This window comes from Vombatus ursinus, unplaced genomic scaffold (genome assembly GCF_900497805.2).
Source record: "Vombatus ursinus unplaced genomic scaffold, bare-nosed wombat genome assembly UNPS02014779.1, whole genome shotgun sequence".
NCBI lineage: Eukaryota > Metazoa > Chordata > Mammalia > Diprotodontia > Vombatidae > Vombatus > Vombatus ursinus.
Genome location: NW_020954557.1, coordinates 22,850,970 through 22,873,758, shown reverse-complemented (window position 1 = coordinate 22,873,758; position 22,789 = coordinate 22,850,970). Strand labels below are relative to the sequence as shown.

General features: G+C 34.0%; 1 protein-coding gene across 3 annotated transcripts in view; it reads left to right on the top strand.

Annotated features, from left to right (window-relative positions):
- Positions 1–22,789, top strand: part of PMS1 (PMS1 homolog 1, mismatch repair system component) — a 112,738-nt gene that overhangs the window by 49,411 nt on the left and 40,538 nt on the right. For all 3 annotated transcript variants that reach the window (XM_027866210.1, XM_027866209.1, XM_027866211.1), the window contains exon 6: positions 18,888–19,004. In XM_027866210.1, coding sequence (XP_027722011.1) covers positions 18,888–19,004 — 117 coding nt within the window. The remainder of the gene's footprint in view (positions 1–18,887; positions 19,005–22,789) is intronic.

Sequence of the window (22,789 nt, the reverse complement as noted above, 5' to 3'; positions counted from 1 at the left end):
GGTTAAATTAAATTTTAAAAGTGATTTGAAGAAAAGTGCACACAAATCATAAAAGCAATCCATCCTCTAGCCTTTTTTTCTAAACATAGGTTACCTTTGATATCTTCAAAATAAATATTGTTTGAATTAAATCTGTTTGAACATCGAGTCAAAAATAACTTGCCTGTTTCTAACCTTTTTCCCTTTTAAATTTTAACATTTTTGACAGAATTTATCTAAAGAATTTTTTTCCATATTAGAATTTTTTAAATGACAACATTTATATCTCCTTTCTTTTCAACTTTTTTTTTTTTCTGCACTGGTAATAAACATTTATACTCCACATAATACGAGAAGTACTATTGCTATTTTGACAACTTGGATTAGATAGTGTTCCTTCTTTTTATGAAGGTTTATCCTGCCAAGACATTCTTTGAATACTGATAATGTTGATCCTCTTGCCAGTATGGTTATGTTAGAAAGAGGTATTTTTCTTCTTTCATCACCATGTTCCTTGAAAGCATATTGAATAATGAGACAGCCAAAGGGAAATGATTTTCAAGTGGATTCAGTAAGTTTATTTAAAATAGATATTATTTAGAGAAGTGTTAGAGCTGTTCCATACTTAGCTATTGCTAATTAATCAGTAGTAGCGATTTCAGCTTTAGATGTTATGATTAAAGCACCTGTAGGATCCTTCTATATATACTTTTACTCTGTAAAGATGGCTATTTCCAAGAATTAGATGTTTTTTATGTCAATTATAACCAAATTCAGATTAACATTTTAACCATTTCTTATGTAATGAAAAATTTTCCGGAATAATTACTCTTTAAATTTTGAAAAATGAAAATTTATATTTTAAAGCAGTAATTCCCAACCTTTTCAGAAATGCTATACCTTTCCTTTATTGGTTTTGTGATAATACTCTCATTCTTGCTTTAAAGGTACATTTGTGATATGTATGTTTTAAAATGAATTTTATTTAATTTCTTGATAATTAAGTACACACTGGTATGCTTTAAGATCTTGGTTTGGAGTCTTTCATCTGAGTACCTCTAAAATATTACAAAAGAGAGTGATATCCTGTAAGGTTGTGTGCTTAAAATTTCAGGCCATTTTAAACCATGTCTTGGGATGATTATAGCTCATTCAATTCAATTCAACAGATATTTATTAAATACTTATTATATACAAGGCACTGCCCTATGCTCTCCTCCTCTTCTTTTCCTCCATCTTTAGTAGTGATTATTTTAAAGTAGTTTTAATATTTTCCTGATTTATTTTAATAATTTCTTTTACTTTTCATGTACATATTTGGTGGTGTTGAAAAGTTAAAAGATATAACTTATGCAGCACATTTAACCACATCAGGTGAAGAATGTAAAAGTATATATAATCCATGTTGAGATTAAATGATTTATGTTTCACCTTGTTGCAAAACACCAAATAAAGCAGAGCTGCTTTCTTTCTTACCTTTCCTGGAATAGGGTTTGAATCTGAAAGTACAGTATGATATAGTGGTAGAATTGGAATCAGAGGACTTTGTGACCTTGTGGCAAGTCACTTAATCTCTCTGAGCGTCGGGTTCTACTTCTGAAAAATGGAGTAAATAACACTTTGTCTATATCATTGGGCTTTTGCAAGGCTCAGCTGAGGTAATGTTTTTGTGAAATGCTTTGTAAACTGTAAAGTCTTATGTTTAAATGTCAGCTTTTATTATCATCCTCGTTATTTTTGTGCTGCATGTTAGTCATAAAGTCTTCTTTTGAGACTTTATCTTTTTGGCAGTCTTTATTTATTTATTTTTAGAAGATATGCTCACTATTATTGCACCTTTGTTGTTCAGGTATCTTCTCTTACTTGAACAAATGAGTCATTAAATGTCTTTATTAGAATGAACTAAAGAAGATCTAGCTGTCATTTTGGAGCTTTTACAGAGATTGAATTTCATCTTCAAGAAATTCCAGCTGATACCATCTCAATAGCAGCTTTATGCATGTTATTTTGAAAACCAATCAAATAAAAGCAGTGCTTCTATCTTCCTGGTTTGTAACCATAATACAAACAACTGACTCCACCACAAAGAATCATCCTACATAAGTAAGGGAACTTACTCTTAGTAAACTTTATTTACCAAGAGAAGCATCCTGGCATAGTGAATTAAGTGCAGGACTGGGAATCAGAAAGATTTGGTTTCATCTCCCAGTTCTGACTCTTAACTAGTTGTGTAACTAAGTCACTTAACCTCTCTGAGCCTAAGTTTCTCTTTCTGTAAAATGGGTACATACCTATCATACCTACTCTCATAGAGTGGTGATGCTCAAATGAGATAATACATATTATTTATAGTTCTTTGTGAACTTTAAAACACTATGTAAATGTCCATTACTACTACTACTATTATTGTTGTTATTCTTCTAGCGTCAAAACTTGAATTTCATTCTCCTTAATAGAAGCCAGATGAAAGCAACAGAGACAAATGGAAGAGGTCTTAAACCCAAGTCTTCAACTTTTTTTACACAAACTTTCTATGTGACCTTGAGCAAGTCACTTTGAACCTGTATAGGCCTCAGTTTCTTTGCAAAATGAAAGAGTTGAACTTCTAAAGTGCCTTCAAGCTTTCAAATTATATGATTATGAAATGCATTAAAATAGACTCATAATTGAAACCCTCAGTACCTCAACCCTTTTCATAGCATAAGGATTTCAAACTTTATTAACTTTAGTACTTCTTGCATAGAAATCTAAATATAAAATCCTGTTGAGGATTATGGGAAGAATGTTGGTATAAGAGCTAAAAGGCACATCAAAAGTATGGAAGATATAGAGCATAAGATATAGTCCCTATATTCAAGGAGTTTACAAATTAGTGGGAGAAGCAAAACATAAAACATGTGCAAAGTTAAAGAACAAGATAACCGTTTTCACTACATTACCAGAAGAGTAATCACAAGGTATCACATGACTAATTGACAAACCAGTTGCACAGACCACATATGATCTAGCATTTCAGAGGAAAGCAATGTCATTTCCACCATGGGTAATGAAGACAGGTTTATGAAGGATGCAGAATTTTTGTTGTCTTTTGAAGGAAGGGCAGGATTTGGAAAAGTAAAGAGAGAAGAGAACATAAAAAGTGAAGGCAAGGGAATTGTGAGCAAAAATAGGCTAGATAAGGCTAATGTACCTTTCTACTCTCAGATTCTTTATGAAGTCAGGAGAACATAAAGCATGTTCAAGGGCCCAGTTGCTAATTAGATTGAAGTAGGAGGTTTGTGATCAGAGAGGTTGGGAAATTAGGGAGAAGGAAAGGCTGTAGAGGACCTTAAATGTGAGTCCAAAGATTGAACTGTTGTCTGTGGGCATTGGGAACCTTTAAAGGTTTGTGAATAGCCAGATTGCATCATCATAGTGGGTGTTTTAGAAAGATTAAGCTAATGGGGGTGTACAGGATAGATAGTAGAAGGAGAACCTTGAGGTAGAGAAACCAGTCAGAAGATTATTACGGTAGTCTAGATCTGAGGGGATAAGGTTTTGAACTAAGGTGGAGGCAGTGGTACTAGAAGGCACAAAAGAGCTGCAAGAAACTTTGAACAAAGAATCAATAAGAAACACCAATATTTTTTGGGGAGTGGAGGATGGTGCAATTCTGGAAGGGGAATTCAGAAATTATACTAGAGGCTTTGAGACTGGGAGACTAGAGAAATAATACTCTCACTTGTTATACTCAGGTATATTATTTACAATAATTCCTAGTTCTTTTTGACATCATTTACACTATATAATTCTTACATCCTCAGAACCTAATACAGTGCCCACATAATAATCTCTTTAATAAACACTTGATTGATTGTGTTTTTCCTATTGAAGTGCTTTGTCAAACAAAACTTTGGCTTAGCACAATGGTGTTTAAATTTTTTAAAAATATAAACCAAATTGCTTCATTTTTTCTTCATTATAGAGATTATGTGAGCCAATAAGTATATAGAAAGAAGCTAGCTTTGTATCTTACTGAGATGTGGTAACCTATTCAAAAGCCTTAGAAGTAGCAAAAAAGGAATCATACTTAAGGCTGGTTACCAACTAATGAAGGGTTTTGAAGCCTAAGATCAAGGGTTTGGTCTTGATCTGGAAAATAACTGGTGAATTTTTGTAAAGTTTTAAGGATCTTGGTGAGCTAGTCAAAAGTAACATTTTCAGAAAATGGTTTGGGTGACTAGATATAAGATGAATTGCTGGAGGCACAGTAGATAGTCCTGAGAAGAACAGATTATATTACTAATGATTTGAGTAAGCATCATAGCAGTTAAGATAAAGAGGACAGGCCAGATTCAAGAATTATTTTATTAGAAACAGCAGTGTGATTTGAAAATAGATTCTCTGTAAAGCAAAGAATAGGGAGCAAATAAAAGCAGATAAATAAAGCAAAAATAAAATGAAAAAAATAAAAGCAAAATAAAAAAGGAATAGGGATTCAGATTTGCAGAATTTGGAGAAAAAGAGGTGTTGGCATCATAATGGAAAAAGAGGAGTATACATGGTATATGGCCATGTATATAATAGTAGGGCATTCTTTTATCTATCTTTAAAGCTGCTTCAAAGAATGATTATCAAGTTTGGAAGGCAAAGAACTTAATCTGTTCATATATAATGTGTTTTTCAAATGGTCTCTTGATCCTAAAATATGTATCAGTTATTCTAAGCAAGAGCTGTAGTACTGATAAAATTCTGTTGAGCGATTTTTGAATGACAGTACTGGGTTGTCAGGATAAACTTTCTTTCTGCCTGCTGTTTTTACAAATAGAGAAAGGATGTTTTAAATTTAAGTAATATGTTCCTAGAATGGTGCAAGTGACCTTGAAAGTCTTAACTTGCATGCTATGTTTATATACTAAGAGGGTGAAGCAATAATAGAATTAACCTCTAAAATTAAAAAGTTTATAGTGCCTCCTCCCTCCTTCCCTATTTTATATAAGCAAGTTTCTTATTCCTTATTTCAGTCTTTTCTTTCGGTTGCTTTCTTCCCTGTTGCCGCCAATCGCACTCCTCACGTGGTATACCTGAATGGACAGCGGAGCATATTGATGATAGCAATATCTTTTAGATCTTCAAGTTTTACAACTAGATAAAGACTTTTAAAAAATAATCTAATATATCAGCTGATATGTTAGCTCTTCATAGCAATCTATAATCATGTGATGACTTACCTTTTTTAAAAAAACCTATAATAACAGCAAAAACCTCACTACCACTACCAATAGACAGAACTGTGTGGAAAGATTTATTTAGAAAATAAGAACTCAAAAGTGAATAGTTTTAGCAAATTAATTTTCCTATCTCATTCTCAGCTACTTTAACTTCACAATGACTTAGAACAACAGAGTTCCACAAATTATTCTCCTCTCTTCAATCACTTTTCCACCCAAGTACAGTTTTCTCTTTGGTTTTATCATCTACTTGCCTCTTCATTCATCTATCTAGTTATCTTATCTACTGATATAGTGTGTGCAGGTATAGTCTATTCTCAGATTATTTCAAGAAGGAAGATTACAGGTAACAAATACCACCCAAGATTATGGAGTTTGCCTTCCTGGAAATATTTAAGAATAGATTATGTAACTAATGAAAAATGAAGTCAAGTGGTTTCAGTAAAAATATAAAATGAGCACAAACATTATTGAAATCTATAGACTTCTAAAATATGTGTACATCACTATTTATAACATATTGTAAAAGTAATAAAATATGTTATTTTGTTCTAATAATAATACTATTGATATGATAGAATACATCGTGTCACATGTGCAAAAACTTGAGACCTTGATTTATAATTATGCATATTCCTCGTAAAAAAAGTGCAGTAAGTTGCTACAGTCATTATTTTATTATTGTTATGCTATATAGATTAGTCTAGTTTTACTATTATATGTTAGTATATATAAATTATAGATTAATATAGATTAATATGTATGTAGTATATAATGTATAATGTATTGGGATACATCACATAGAATATATTATACATGTGTTAGTCTTTTGTACAAAAAAACAGTGATTTTTGCTAGTCTTGCATACTTTTCATTTTCTGAGGAAGACATTATACCATTACGGATGGCAGTAAGTCTTTGGGGAGTAGATATTGAGGCAAGCTATAGTCATTTCACTAGGCCCCAGAAATCAATAAAGGAAACTGCAAATTCAAACAAAATAGGAAATGGAAATTTATAAAAGTTTTTGGATGAATTATAAACAAATAAGCATTTTGTGTAGATGACTCAGTATCACTTGAACAAACTTAATATGGCATTTTCTGATTAAATTTGCATTAGCCAATGTTTGGGGTTTTTTCCCCCATTTATCACAGATTTCAGCTTTGATATTCAGAGACTTACATAAGCAAAAATTACACATATATGATCTAAGTATTAAATACTAGCTGTGGGTACATGACTACTCTATTTTTTGTAGTGTCTGTCAATGAAATAGGGAATGGAGAGAAGATATATTTGGCTAACTCTAATCAAACCTAAGATGGTCTGTGTGTAATAATATATTTTTGATTGGGTTGTTTTTGCACTGTCATCATACTGACTAGAGTCAGATTCTTACTTGGCACATCCAGATGCTCCAAGTTTGTTTGACCTAGATAGAAAACATATGGGGGTATGTGTTGGAGTATTTATAGCACAAGTTCAGCCTGCAACCAAACTACAAAAAATATATAGATATGAAAAATTGCAAGAAATTAACTGCGTATATACCTCTTTTTGAAAGTAAGATTGTTTCTATTATGCTATTTCCCCCTTTCATTTAATCATTTCTATTTCCTGAGAATAATTAAACTCAGTTCCTCCATGGTACCCAATTGTTAAGTATCAAATTTTGTTATTTAGTAGTGTATCCAATCTTGAAAGTAAAACCTTAGTTAATTACCTGAGTAATAGAATAAGCGTTAACTAGTTGGCAGTTGTATTCAATATTTGTTACAAGTTGAAGTATAATAATATAAGGAAACTGCCCTGACCTAATCTGATGCAATAATTTGCCAGTGTGGAATAATATCCCCAAATTGCTAGCTGTGTCTACTTTTTAAACTCTGCATTTAATAGTTCTCATGTTTCATAGCTTTTCCAAAACCCATTTACTGAGTGATCTTTTTACAGTTATATATACTAGCTATTCAGCAGGTCAGGCAGTGTAATAACATCCTTGCATTAATCAGCAGCTAAGATTTATATCCGTACCTGTGGCATCATACTAATATAAACAAAAATAAACAGTGTGATGGTTATATTAGTTGTGTCACAAGCATTATACTGATTGAAGAAATTTTAAAATACTAATTGAGAGGATTTTTTTATTCCTTTATTTTAAAATTCAGCATTGAAGCAGTATATTTTAGAGGAAATCCCTAGTTGGAATTAGCTTAGTTAAACTACACTATAACAATGATCACTCAGAATATTCTAATCATGAATATTTACTATAGAAGAATGGTAAAGAATGCTGATTTTATTTTATTATCTATGGAAAGGGTAGATTGACTTTAGAAAATGTAGATTGTAATACTTATCTAAAAATGACCAAAGCTGAACTATTTCTAGTATTTTTATGCTATTATCTGTGCTTGAGAACATTATAATAAATTTTTGCCAATATAGTATCTTCATTTCTTGTTTTTTAAAAGATAGGCATCTCGTAAAATTAAGTAAATAACCAAATCACAGGACTGGTTAATGTCTTTAATGCCACAAGTGTTATGTTTGTAATGTTTTTACTTTACCAGGTGTTCTTTTATTATATGAGAAATCACTATAATACAGTTTAAAAAGCATGTGACAAATATATTATGCCTCACCTGAAACTTCAGTTACATAGTCTTGGAATCCTTTTATGCCATTTTTATCTGGTAGTAGCATCATTTTAAATGTAGCCTTTTCAATGGCCTGATATAATTTGAATAACGTCAGCTAACGTAACCTATAAAACTCGGTTTTTTTGTATTAGTAATTTTTCTTTTTGAGCCAAAACACCTTTTGGCTTCTAAAAGAAAATTGCTGGTTAAAGACTAGCATTCCAATAAAGCATAGTATTACCAACAAGTAGAATAGTTATTCTGTGGGGTGAGTGCAGTAGAACACTTATTCTATGGGGTAAGTGCAGTGTTTCTTATTCCTTTGACCAAAGCCTAGTATCCTATTGAAGAAGGTTATCCTCTTGGACCAAGTGAACATCTTCATAAGAGATACATCTGAGGAAAGGAAAGGAGGAAAGGGACACCTCTGTCCATCCAGATGGACTAATTAACCTTGATGATCACTCAGATAATGAGTATCATGGTCAGATTACCCTTCATCTTAACGAATTTCTTACCTAGAACTTTCAGCCCAGTAATTTGGGAACTTTTTCTTCAAAAAATAAAACATGTTATATAATTGAAAGAGTGTCTAAGAATCATCTGGAAAGAGGAAAAAAGAAATGGGCAGATAGCCCCTAATGCCAAGAAACAGAAATTGGAAGTTAAACCATCAGTAGCATTTAATCTCTTTACTGGAAATCTGAATTTTAACAAAAGCTCTTCTGAAATAAAAATGGTATCATTCACTTCTTTGCAAAGAAATGATCTTACAAATGTGAATGTCCAAGTTGGTTCATATAGAAGTTTGGCTATTTGGGATTTGAATTTGCTAAAGATTTGGAAAAAACTCTGGAACTCAATAGCTCAAAAGTTCTTGACTCTGATATTAAACTGAAAAATCAAAGTAATGCAAGAAAGATTGACATGCAAAAACATTCTTGCTCAAGAACTTGCCTTATGAATATACTTAGGGGAAACTAAAGGAAGTGTTTGAAGATGCTTTTGAAGTTAGATAAGTTAGTATCAGGGATAGGACCTTAAAAGGAATCACCTAAATTGAATTTAAATTTGAATAGCTTTCCTACCCTAAATTCTCTTTTCACTTGCTGTTTGAAAGGATTCTGGGTTTTTTCTCTTTTCAATTAGTCATTGACAGAGCCTTCTGAGGAAATTCCAAGATCATATGTAGTCTAACATAAATTAAATTTCAAGAGAGAGAGCATGCTGACTTTGACAGCATGGATTTCATATAAACTCTTCGAAAAAACTAGAGATAGATATGGGAGTTAAACTTTTTATCTGAGTTGTCTTGAATTTATAATGTTATACTCTATGTACAAAACTATTTTCCCTACCAAAAAATATATTGCATTACCATGTAATTTAATCAATGGCAATATTCCTTCCACAAACCGAAGTTCTTCTATGACTTGATGGGCCTTTTGGGTTTCTGAGGTTAAAGAAAATTCATGATGCTAGGGCCATACGAGTGATGAGCCTCTCCATATTTGGCTAGACTGAACAGACCATATGTATATTACTGATCCTGTCCTTCTGTCCTTGAAGTATTTTCAAGCTTTGCAGAACCTTCCAGAACTTATATTCTGCTGGTGCATATATATACATATATATATATACACACATACATATACACATACACATATACATATACATATGCTCTCTATACTTACATACATATATATCAAATTTGTTATTTCATTGGTATAAGAACTTCCCACTCCACCTCCCAACCCCCAAAATGAGAGAAAGCTTCTTGAACAGATCAAGACCTGATCTGTTCTGTAACTCTCTGGGGCATTGAGAAATTATGTGACTTATCTAATGTTACACAGCTTTTATGTGTCAGAGATAGGACTTGAACCCAGGTCTTCCTTCCCTGAAGCAAACTCACTGTGCCACACTACCTTTAATTATAATGATGATGATGATGAATTATGGTAGCTGATATTTACATAGTGCTTTAAGCTTTATAAGTGCTTAACATACATTTCTCATCAAGATCAGTTCAACTTCATGGAGAGACATCAGATTAGGACTTCAGGAGTCTATTTACTATATTATTTTTAAATTTTTATATGACTTTTTTTTTAATCTGTGATTTCATTGATGGAGAGATCTCCCAGGTGAGAAAACTTGCACCACCAATACAGATTGTCCATCTTTGCTGCAGCTTACAGTCTTAGAGAGTTGCCCAGAGCACTGGGAAGTGAAATATCTGGGCTCACACAGCCAGTATGTGGCACAGAAGGAACTTGAACTTAGCCTCCCAAATTTACATGTGTTTTTAAGCCATATCTGATTTTGAAATTGATTTGTTAAATTTGAGTCATTCAAATGTATCTAGCTTAATCTCCATTTTAATTAAAATACTTATAGATCTTACTTTCAAAAAGCGAGTAGTAATTTGAATCCAGTCTCACAAATTCCTTCAATTTTTAAGTATTTTTTTCCTTTGGAATTAAATTCGTCAGATAGAAGTGTGAATTTCAGGAGACTTTTTTGGTTTTTTTTTTTTCTTCATTAATTCATTCATTGTATCTTTTTTAAGTATCTACCGTGAGACAGACACTATGCTGTTTGCTGTGGGAGATTTAAAAACATGATGATACATCTCTTGCCCTCAAAAAGTTTAGTCTAGTGAAGGAGATAACACGTACATAAGTAACTATAGTAAAAGATTAGAATGTGTAACATATGTGAGCTACAATGTTCTTTGGGAGTTCAAATAAGGCACCTAACTAGTTTTTATCAACAAATTATTTTAAAACTGTTTACTATGAAGCATTAACTTAGCGCACTAGAGTTAAATAATGTAACGTGATGATACAGCAAAATTTAGACTATTTTATTACCAGGAGTCCAAGATTAAAGAAAGTAAAGGAGAGGCCACTTACCAAAACTAGCATCTGCTAGTGAAGCACTGATTCAAGCCTTTGAATTTTCCAATCAGGAAGACAAGACAGAGGAATCCAAGGGGAATAATAATGGATAGTTTCGGTATTATAGGCATATTTTAGCTCAAAGGTATATCAGTGCCTATCTGCTTACTTTGATGCTTTGATTCTGTACTTAATATACCTATTTTCAGGAAAAACCATTACATGAAATCTGAAGAAAAAAATAACAGCAATAAACCTGAATTAAGAGGATTGATGATAGCACATTTTTACCTTGGAAAAATCAGCATAATGATTAAAATAAACAGAAGTTAGTTGAAGAGGAGAAAAGAAAATATCTACTTCAGTGAACAAATATTTCACAACAATAGAAAATGAATCAGAATTTCCTTAGGGAAAGGGGAAGTTATAGATGGTGCAACAGATTCTGAAAAGCCCTTTGAAATTGCAATGGAACAACCTCAAGAAACTCCAGAATGGTTTATATGAATAATCAAATAATTACATGAAATTATCAAAAGAATAAGGATAGAGTTTAGAACTCTTTAAGAACAAATAAGCAGGTCTAACCAGAGACTTGAGAACAAAAGATCGAGATGCTATCCACATTAGTATATTCCCTTAAATGACACATTTTTGGAGTGTAAAAAGTCAGAAGGAAAAGTAATGAAATTTTTTTTTTTTAATGAGAAGATAGAGCACATGAGAGTTCTACAAAACTGCTTAATTTGATGATAATATATGAATGGCTAGCCTATGATATCCATAAGTTCCAGATATCTCAGAAACACATTGTGAAAAAGAATCTGAATGCCACATTTCTGGAACTCATACAGAAAAGTTGCCCAGAAATATTAAAAGCAGATGGCAGAGTTCAGCTTGAGAAACTCTACTGCACACTAAAAAAAAAAAATCCCAAACTTAAATCACCATGAAATGTTGTAGGTAAATTTCATACCATAATAAAATAATCGTGTAGCCAGAAAGGGGGAAAAAAGCCTTCAAATTCCAAGTAGGCACAATAAGAAGAGTACAAAATCATTCTGTGATTATAAGCAATGAAAGGAAAAATTGAAGTGAGGTATTTTGAAGAGAAAAAGACATCAATTGTCATCCCAAAATAACATAATGCAAAAGTAAGCCCAAACCACAAAGAAAACAACTGGATATTCAATAAAAGTGAAGAATTAGAATCATTCCTTCAAGAGAACTCAAAAGTAAACAAGGTATTTAACTTGAAAATATCCCATATAGCAAAAAGATAAATATTTTCAATTATTAGTGAAAGAATTAAAAATGAAAATTTTTTTTATTTTTTGCTTTTTTTTTTTTGGTGAGACAGTTGGGGTTAAGTGACTTGCCCAGGGTCACACAGCTAGTAAGTATCTGAGGCTGGATTTGAACTCAGGTCCTCCTGACTCCAGGGCTGATGCTTTATCCACTGTGCCACCTAGCTGCCCCTATAATTGTTTTTTGAAATGTTTATTTATATGAAGCTAGTGCTAGACAAAGATATGATTGGTGGTATATGTCTCTTTGAGTTTTTAAAAATCTAAGTAAAAATATAATAGGAAAAATCAGGATTCAATTAGAGGAAATAATATTTCAGAGGGAAAATTAAAATCTTATTTCTTCACTAATAAGTCTGCATTATAGTTAGAGGATAATACAGAAGAAAGCCTCTTAGGCAGAGAAGGGGGTAAAAATAAGAGGCCCTAGATAATGGCTGTTCAGAAGAGGTAGATGCAGTGCTTTCAATTTCTCTCCCATCTATTCAGGCAAGGAAGAGAGTAAGGATAGAAAAATCAGGAGATTGATGATAGACTAAAGTTTGCAACAACACTGTGAGGTAGGTGTTATTATGAACCCCATTTTATGCATGAGGAAGCTGAGACTGAAAGAAGTTAAGTGACTTACTTTGAGTTGCCTCTTTGAAATGGTTTCTATGTAATTGCCTTTTAACTTACTTTTAGAAGTATAAACTACTGCAGGAGATAGAGATCATAGAAGTATTTCCCTGTGATAGAAACTTTCCTGCCCTCCCTGATTGTGTAATTCTTTACTATCCCTGTCCTCTGCCGGATAATTTTCCCCCTATTTGCCATGGATCTTCTCTCTTACTCTGTGCCATCCCACTCTTTTGGATGTCAGTTGCCTAGCATATCTGATTCACCTTCTGATGCAGGATGCTGCCCATAAGACCACAATACTCTCTCAGAGGTAGTGGTCTAAGTACCAGATGGCTGTAAATTATACCCACTGTAAGGTCCCTATCTTCCATTATAGAATCTTTCCCCACCCCAGTGGGAGCATTCTTCAATGGTACCCCCTCCCACCACTGAATCAAGATTTCTCCTATTTTGTTCCCTCCCTTTTGCCATCTTTGCCCATTGTCCTACAGGGTACAGATTAGAATTCTTTTCCTTTCATTGTTTACCATTGCCTTGATTAGAGTACATCATGCATTCCCATTATCTTCTCTCATCTCCCCACCCCCTTTTATATGCCCTTATATTCTGTGGTTTAGTCCCATAGAAAAGACTGATTCAACTGTTGGCATGGTGTTGTGATGTTTAGTCCATAGTGTTTTCTGCTTGTTCCTCCACCGTCGGTTTTTCCATCTGAATTCTACTTACATTGTTATCCAGTGCTTAGCACAGTGCTTGGCACATAGTAAATGCTTAATAAATGTTTATTGATTGATTGATTGTCTCCTTGTGTAATTTTAGAAAGAAATCTCATTGGTTCCTCTGCTCTTTTGTTCTTGTTACTTTTAACCTCATAGGTGTTTCCTAGGGAAGTTTCTTTACTTGTACCTTTCTTAATGACTGTACAGTTACCCTTTCCACATTGTGGGGTTTGGGGGCATGGCACCTCTGCGATCTGAAAAATCCACGTGAAATTTTCTGGCCCTCTCTTCATACCAGAGAAGTCTGAATTTTTCTTTTTCTTTTATGGGGTGTTCATAGTACCTTATTATAAAATTTGGGTTAATATTATACAATACTATACATATATTTTATGCGTTTCTGAGTTTCTAAACTTTGTCGTCTGTTGGCCTTCATGTGTCATCTGAACAAAACTTCCAAAAACTCCCCGAAAGTTCCTATTTAATCTTCTTTTTTTTTTTTTTAAAGGCAATTGGGGTTAAGCGACTTGCCCAGGGTCACGCAGCTACTAAGTGTCCAGTGTTTGGTCTGAGGCTGGATTTGAACTCAGGTCCTCCTGACTTCAGGGCCGGTACTCTATACACTGTGCCACCCAGCTGCCCCTTATTTAATCTCTTATGGCAACTCACAATATATGGAAACCATGATAGGGAAAGTCGTGATGTGAGAGGGATAATTGTTTTTGTTTACATTTCTTGAATTTCTGTTGTTTGGAATGTTTGCAAAGGAAATAATCTGCTTGTCTTTTTTTTTTCTTATTGAACATCCTGTTTTCATTGATGGTTGTTCTTGGCTTTATTGAGTGTGTCATCTTGGGTTGGGTCTTGGGCTCCTTTGATCTTCAGAATACATTCCATTTCCCTTCTTTGGTTTCTGATTGGTACAGAAATCTTTTTCTCCCCAATTTTATTTTCAGGTTTGAATTCTCTCTCTTCCACCTCCACCTGCTCTCTTCCTCCCAACTTCCCTACCCTCAAAGAGCTTACAAACTAATGGAGAGAGACAACATACAAAAGGAGTCAGGAAAGTAAGGAGGGTTAAGGTTGGGGCAACACCAAAGGCATCGTGTTCTGTGCAGATTCAGGCAGAATAGCAGAAGCAGAGTGGAATCAAACAGATTCCTGTATTAGCCATGTCCAAAAAAATATGTATGCTTTAGTCTGCACACTGAGTCCACCACATATCTATCTAAAGTTCAGAAGCACGTTTCATCATCATGAATCCCCTGGAATTGTAATTGGTCTGTATTAATCAGAGTTTCCAAGTCTTTCCAAGTTGTTTGTCTTTACAATATTGTTGTTATTGTATAAATTGTATTCCTGGCCCTGCTCACTTCACTTTGCATCAGTTCATACAAGTCTTCTCAGGTTTCTCTGAAATCATCACCATCATCATTTCACATTTCATCACATTGATGTACCATAACTTGCCCTAGATCTGGGACTGGAGACTGGGTAGTGAGTGACAGAGGTGCCAGATGGCACCTGCTCCCATACCCTGCATTAGTTCAGGGACTGCATGGGACCTTTTCCTATCCTGGTGCAGTGCCTCAGTCTTCTTTCAGTCTAGATTAGAGCACTAGAATGCACCACATAGTGCACTCTTGGCCATATCTCATTGTTTAATTCATTAGGTTGTTGCCTTATTAGGGTTCTTGATATCTTAGACCATGGAGACAATTGCAGTTGCCTTACTTCTTGGACATAATTCTTACTTCAGAGAATGTTAAGAGGTCATGAAGATCAGAGAAAATGTCTAGTCTTCTGTCTTATTGGTCATGTAATCTACAAGTCAAACTTAGGTGTTAATGATTTCAAGTTCAGTGTTCTTAACCCCTGGAACCACTACAACAATGTAAATGAAAATATCAATAAAAAGAAGTTTAAGTCCAAGTATTGGAAAAACCAAGGTCTGGGAGAAAAAGTAATGAAACATGAGGAGAGCAGCCAGGTAAAATCCAAAGAACACTGAACTGAGAGTCATAGAACCTAAGCCTGACTCCAGACACTGCTCCTTAACACCTAGGAGTCACTCAACCTCTCTAGAATTCATTTTATCTCACTTCTAAAATAAGTGAGTTGGGGGCAGCTAGGTAGCGCAGTGGATAGAGCACCGGCCCTGGATTCAGGAGGACCTGAGTTCAAATCCGGCCTCAGACACATCACACTTACTAGCTGTGTAACTCTGGGCAAGTCACTTAACCCCATTGCCTAACAAAAAAAAAAAAACCAAAAAATAAAATAACATAAAATAAAATAAAATAAGTGAGTTGGACTTAGTAATCTCTTTAAGGTCCCTCCAGCTTTTGATCTATAATCCTGTGACTTTCTCATGGTAGAAAAAAGGGAAATTTTTCTGTTGAGGGTACCACTACCCTTAAAATCTCCCAGTTATAGCTTCATTATTATCCTCCCCATCTGTGTTCATGCCATCCCCTAGCCTATCACTGCACCCTCCAGACTATGACATTTCCAGAGGCTGTGCTATGGGCAATTTACCCCTCTCAGATCTGGAACTCAAAAGTGTGTTGCATGTCCATATCTTGCTGGCCTCAGTAATGTTTAGTGTTTTATTCTGACCATCTGCTCTGCCACTGCATGTATAACCATTCCTCTCTTTTCATATGTAGAATATTAATAAAATCAACTCATCTACTGCTATTGGAAAGTTTGTCTTATTTTTGTATTTATAACCTTGGTACTTTAGGCACAGTAGACACTTAATAAACATTTTATCTTTATTAGTTCATTCATCTTCAGTTCTCCTACATATACATTCACTTACCAAATCATGCTATTTCTTCCTCCATAACATTTCTCATATCCTTATTCAGGTGATTTGCATGGCCACCCCTTAGATCAGATTTTATTCACCTCTACCTTAGCCACTGCAATGACTTTCTTAAGACTGTCCAAATTGGCCTCTCTGCCTCAAATATATCCCTGTTCCTTTTATTAGAATATGTGCAACTTAAGAGCAAGGACTACATTGCTTATTTGTATTCTCAGCACTTAGCACTATTGTTTACACATAAAAACCTTCATTAAGTGCTTTTTTCTTCATTTATTTAGTCATTCACTCTAGTCCATCTTCCATATGGCTACCAAAGAGATTAAGAAAAAAACAGATCTGACCATGTTTCTTTCCCTTACTCTGTAAAACTCAGTGGCTTCTTGTTGCCACCAAGGTAATATATAAATTCCTTTGTCTGCCTTTTAAAGCAGACCCTAGCTTACATTTCCAGGCTTCTCATATTTTACTTCCCTTCCCATAGTCTACAGTCCAGCCAAAATGATCTTTCTCACATACAGTACTCCCATCTTCCATATACATGCCTTTATACTGAAAGTCTTCAATGCGTGGAATGGATTTTCTCCTCATTTCTGACTAGTGGAATCCCTTACTTCTTTCAAGACTAAGTTCATGCGGAGCAGCTCGATGGTGCACCAGCCTTGGAGTCAGGAGGGCCTGAGTTCAAATCTGGCCTCAGACACTTACTAGCTGTATGACCCTAGGCAAGTCACTTAACCCCAATTGCCTTTAAAAAAAAAAAGACTAAGTTCAAGTACCAACCTTCTATAAAGTCTTTCCAGTTTCTGCCCAAGTGCTAGGGCCCTCTCTTTCTAAACGTGTGTGTGTGGAGAGGGGTATTCTGTTCTTATTGTCCCCTTCTTCTCACCCTCCTTCCGCACCCCACAGCTCACCTTTTGAGATTAGGAGCAATTTCCTTTCTGTCTTTGTATCCTCAGCACCTAGTACAATACAGTGTCTTGTGCATAAAAGGCAGTTAATAAAATATTTGTTGATTGGATATTGTATACATTGTTAGACTTGGTCTCTGTATGGATGTCTTTGCTTAATTGTATTCTTTGTTAGAAGAAAGGAGAGTTCTAGGGGCAGCTAGGTGGCACAGCGTATAGAGCACTGGCCCTCAAGTCAGGAGGACCTGAGTTCAAATCTGGCCTCAGACCAAACGCTTGACACTTACTAGCTGTGTGACCATGGGCAAGTCACTTAACCCCAATTGCCTAAAAAAAAAAAAAAAAAAAAAAAAAAGGAGTGTTCATTAGGAAGGGTTGGAAATGACTGATTAAAAAAAACAAAAGGAATCAAAATGTAATTTTTATTTTAATATATTTTTATTTATTTCATTGAAAATTTACCAATTACATGTAGAAATGTTTAACATTCTTTTTTTAAATTTTGAGTTCCAAATTCTCTCCCTCACTCCTGCCCCTCCTGTATCCACTGAAAAGGTAAGCAGTAGGATATCAATTATATGTGTGAAGTCATAGAAAACATTTACATATTAGCTGTACTACAAAAGAAAACATACACAAATACCCCAAGAAAAATAAAGAAAGTTAAAAAGAAGAATGCTTCAGTCTGCACTGAGTTCATCAGTTCTCCCTCTGGAGATGAATATTATTTTTACCATGTGTCCTTTGGAATTGACTTGGATCCTTGTAGCTAAGTCTTTCATAGTTGATCATCCTTAAAATATTGCTGTTACTGTGTACAATATTCTCCTAGTTCTGCTCACTTCATTTTGTATTAGTTCATATAAGTCTTCCCAGATTTTTCTGAAATTATTCTGCACATCATTTCTTATAGCACAACAGTATTTTGTCATAATCATATGCCACAGCTTGTTCAGCCATTCCTTAATTGATGGGTTTTCCCTTAATTCCAATTTGATGTCACCACAAAAGAGTTGTTATAAATATTTTTGTTCAAATAGGTCCTTTTTCTTTTTCTTCGATCTCTGTGATACAGACCTAGTAGTGGGTATTGCTGGGTCAAAACCTATGCACTGTTTTATAGCCCTATGGGCATAGTTCCAAATTGTTCTCCAGAATAGTTAGAGTAGTTCACAACTTTACCAACAGTGTATCAGTGTCCCTATTAAAATATAATTTTAAAAGTCAGGTTTTTAAAAAAAAAGATAAATTGATAGAAAATTAGGTCTATCATTATTAATGTACTTCCCCACATGGTTGCCATCAAAGAGCATGTTTGGCCCCTCTTCACCTCTGTAGTTATTATCTATGTCCATCGTTGATTTCGGTATTGACTTGAATGAAACTGGACTTTACTTAGCTGAAGAGAATCTAAATATTTAAATCCTAAAGCTAGTTTCCTAAAACTCCCTTTTTACTTAATGGCTTCTAATTTTCGTATCAATTAGGTTACTTATAGAAATGGTACAGTATATTTCCTGGTCATCAGTAAGATATCAGTACTTTACTTGGAACCAGCCCTTAAGGATAATCTGAGTTGAATTACTATAAATTCTAGGTGATATTCAAAGCATCATTTGAGGATGGAATTTTAATATAAGAACATATGTAAATATATATATGTATGAGTTCACAATGTGATACATTTATTGTTATAGGTATTTTGAGCTTTATAAATCTAAATTCAGTGTTATAAGATTTGATTGCCATTTTGTTTCAGGTAGTTATTTGGCAGAAAAGCAGGGTTTCAGATCACAAAACAGCTTTGATGACAGTCCTGGGAACTACCATGATGAACAATATGGCAGCCTTTCAGCATCACTCTGAAGAATCTCAGGTAACCAAAGGATGATGGAATTTAAAATGTTCTTTAACTATTTTTATACCACCTTTAGCCTTCATACCAAACAGAAAGTATTGAGATGTCAATAAAAAATCATAACAATGCCAAATATAAATAAGCAGGTAGACAGTTGGCCTAGTATTGTTCCCATTTATGGTGAGATTCAGATGAAATGTGATGTATATAAAGCACTTTGCCACTGCAAAGTACTGTATACATATCAGTTGTTTAATGTTATTATTATATTTACAAAACTTAAGTATAATGAAGTGACTTTTATTGTTAAGGATACTCCCTTCACTGGTAATGGAGTAGGATCAAGGTTTCCTCAAAGACCTGATTCTATCAATTATTTCCTTTCACATTTAAAAAAAATGATATTTATTCCGGTATCTATTCAAGTCATTCTCCTGTCTCTTGCTTTTCACTGTTAGACTTCTATAAAGAATAATAGTCTGTAGTTATAGGTTGCTTGTTTTGTTGCTTGGTTGTATTTTGCTCTTAATTTTATGAATTTTAATTTGAGTATTTTGAGTTGTTGATAATTAGGTACTTTATATTGGTGTGAGTACCTTAATTATCAGTACAGAATGAAAGCCCTCAAATCCTTCCTATCTAGTACAGTTTTTCTTCAAGTCCATCTCTAAATCTTCCATAAAGATCTACCCAGTACTCTGGATCTCAGCCATTATCAATATAGCACTTAGACTCTCCATTTATTGTCTCTCATTCTCAATAAATGACCAGTCCACCTTCATTTCCAGTGACGTGTATCGTTACTGGTTTCATTTTTTGCATCAACGTCAATGTGGTCAGTCTCTCCAATACTGTAGCAATTAAAACATTTGATGAATATGTACATTAAGACTATCTATTGTATCAGTTCTTATAAATGGTCTGAAAACTCTGATTCTCAGTACCTTTCTTCTTCCCTATTAAAAAAAAAAGTTTGATGGCTTTATTTTTTATGTCGTAGTTGTTTACTGATACTTGCCTTCTCTCGTAGTCCAGAATCCTCCTTTATAATGCAGAATATATCTGAGTTCAGCAGCCTTTTTTGTGTTATATCATTTACATTGTTATAATCATTATGTATATTCTATTAGTGTGCTTCTACTCTTTTCAGACTCTTCTTGTGTTTCTAAGAATCTCTCATAGTCATCCTTTTTTTTTATGGCACACTGAAATCCCCTTCTATACATATAGCACAATTTGTTTTGCCATTTTCCAATTTATATTTACCCAATTTGTTTTATTTGAATTTTTTTCCTACCACAAAAAAATGTTGCTATAAATATTCTTTCTTTCTGTCTTTACCCTCCTCAAGACAGATGCCTAATAGTAGACTCTCTGACTGTTTAATGTTTTTGTGTATATGAACCCTTTGTTTATGACTTCGACTTTCATGTGGTATATTTATGTGTATATTATAGATAGATATGAATATATACATATATAGATAGATATGGATATATACTTGTATATACTAATCCTGTATTCAAATATTTTCTTAGTATATCTTGGCTGAGCTTTCATTCTTCTGATACAGTCTCTGAGAAAACCTCACCTCTTCCATAAGGCAGAAGTATATCTTATTAAATATTTAGGCCAAATTTTTTTTTACAGAGGAAGTGTGTTGCCAATTTTATAATGATAATCAGTGGAATATAGTATTTAATACATAAAATTTGTTTTTTAGTCAGATTTGAAGAACTTAATTATTCTGTATGTTGAGGGATACATGTATCCTTCAGCTTTCCAAGGATCAAATATCCTACCTTCTTTTCATGGCTAATTTTTTCACTTTTGCATTCAATTCAAATCTTCTGTAACACCTTGCTCTCTTGACCATTTTCTCTTCTCATCCTCTACAGTTATTCTTTCTCTCCTATCCTCCCTCTACTGCTTTTCTCTCACTCTCTCCTTTTCTGCCTGTAAACATACTTAGATCTCCCCTGTTCTCAAGAAATTTCCTCAGGCCCTTCAAACTGTGTTCTACTCTTTTCCCTTTTCATTTACTGTAAAGCTCAAAAGAATAGTCTATAATCTCTACCTCTTTTTCCTTACTACCTATGTACTTCTCAACCCCTTGGTCACAAATGACCTTTTAATTGACAAATCCACTGAATGACCTTTTTTTAGTTCTCATTGTCCTTGACCTTTTTGCATCATTTGACACTGTTGATGACCCCCTTAATATTCTCTACTCCCAAACCAGAAGAACATTTTATATAAGAACATCATAAGGAAAAATAATTTTGAAAATCTTAAGACCTCTGATTGATGCAGTGGCCAACCCCAATTCTAGAGATCTAATAATGATGCAAGCTTCTAGCACCTGGAGGAGTGACAGAGTCAAAGTTCAAAAAAGACACACATTTTCACACATGGTCAATGGATGGGTTGACCATGTTCGTGTATTATAAGATTTTGGTTTTCATTGTTTGCAATTGAATGAAGGAGGTGAGTGGGGGCTTACAATAGTGTTAGCTCTGAAAAAGAGTCATTGAAATATTTAAAACAATTTGTACAGAAGAGGACAAAAGGAAATTCAGAAAGAAATAGACAGGGAGGACAGCTTTGGAAGTAACATGTCAAATTTGTTCTTTTTTACTTTGTACTTTTTATGTATTTTGTATGTTTATACCAACATATATACTTTGTATGTACATTTGTATGTACTTCTTAAAAGCAAGCTAAGTTATAGATAATTGGTTTCATATACAGTCTTTTTCTATTCTACTTTGGTGTATGTAAATGCTCCCTTTTTTGGTGCTAATTGCATAATTTTTTAAAATTAAGAAAATAATATTTCTTCTCTTGCGTTCTATGACATTCTTCTTTCCTGGTTCTCTCCCCGTCCCACCCCTGACACTTCCTCTTGTTGGCTGATTTCTACTTTCTTTTTCCTGCTTCTACCCTCTTAAGTATAGGTATCCCCAAAGGTCCTGTCCTTAGTATTTTTTGGACATACTCTCATACTTGGCATTTTCATCAATTCTTCCTCATCATTTCATTTATCACCTCTCGTAAGGCTTTCACTCTCTTCTTTGAAGGTGGCTATCAAGTTCTGTCTCCTCTATGAAGCGTTCTCTAATATCTCCTTCCCTCTGTCCACCTCCCATCCTTGTTGAAAGTATCTCACTTGTATTTCTTATAGAATCATTTTGTCTGGATTTTTATCTTGATCTTCATCACTTTCTAGGTGATATTGTAGCATATTTGTTTGTATGCATTTCTCATTACTGACATTTATACAACACCAAAATTTGTCAAGTGCTTTGTATGTATTATCTGATTTTGTCCCCATTACAACCCTGTGAAATAAGTAGTGCAATTATCATTATTATTATTCCCATTTTACAGTTGAGAAAACTGAAACCCAGAGGTCAGGTGACTTGTTTGTGGTCATACAGTTAGTAAGTATGGGAAGCATAATTTGAATGCAGGTCTTGCTAATTCCAAATCCACTCATTAACCTCTGTACTATGCTATGCCTTTATTGTTCTATAGCACTATATCATACTGCTTCTATAAAAATTTGAGTTTAGGGATAGACTTCTTTTTCTTTGACCTTTCTCTCCCTGGTTTGGTGAGGTATTTGGATCATATTTTTCTCATTTGATAAGGTTCCTTCTAAGTCTGTTCTCACAAATAGTTTGTTACTTGTTCTATAAATGTTCGATAGAATTAGCTTGAAAGCCCATGTGGGCACGGAGATTTTTTTCTTACAGCGTGTTCAGTTTCTAAGAATTGGACATTTAGGTTCTTTTCTTATT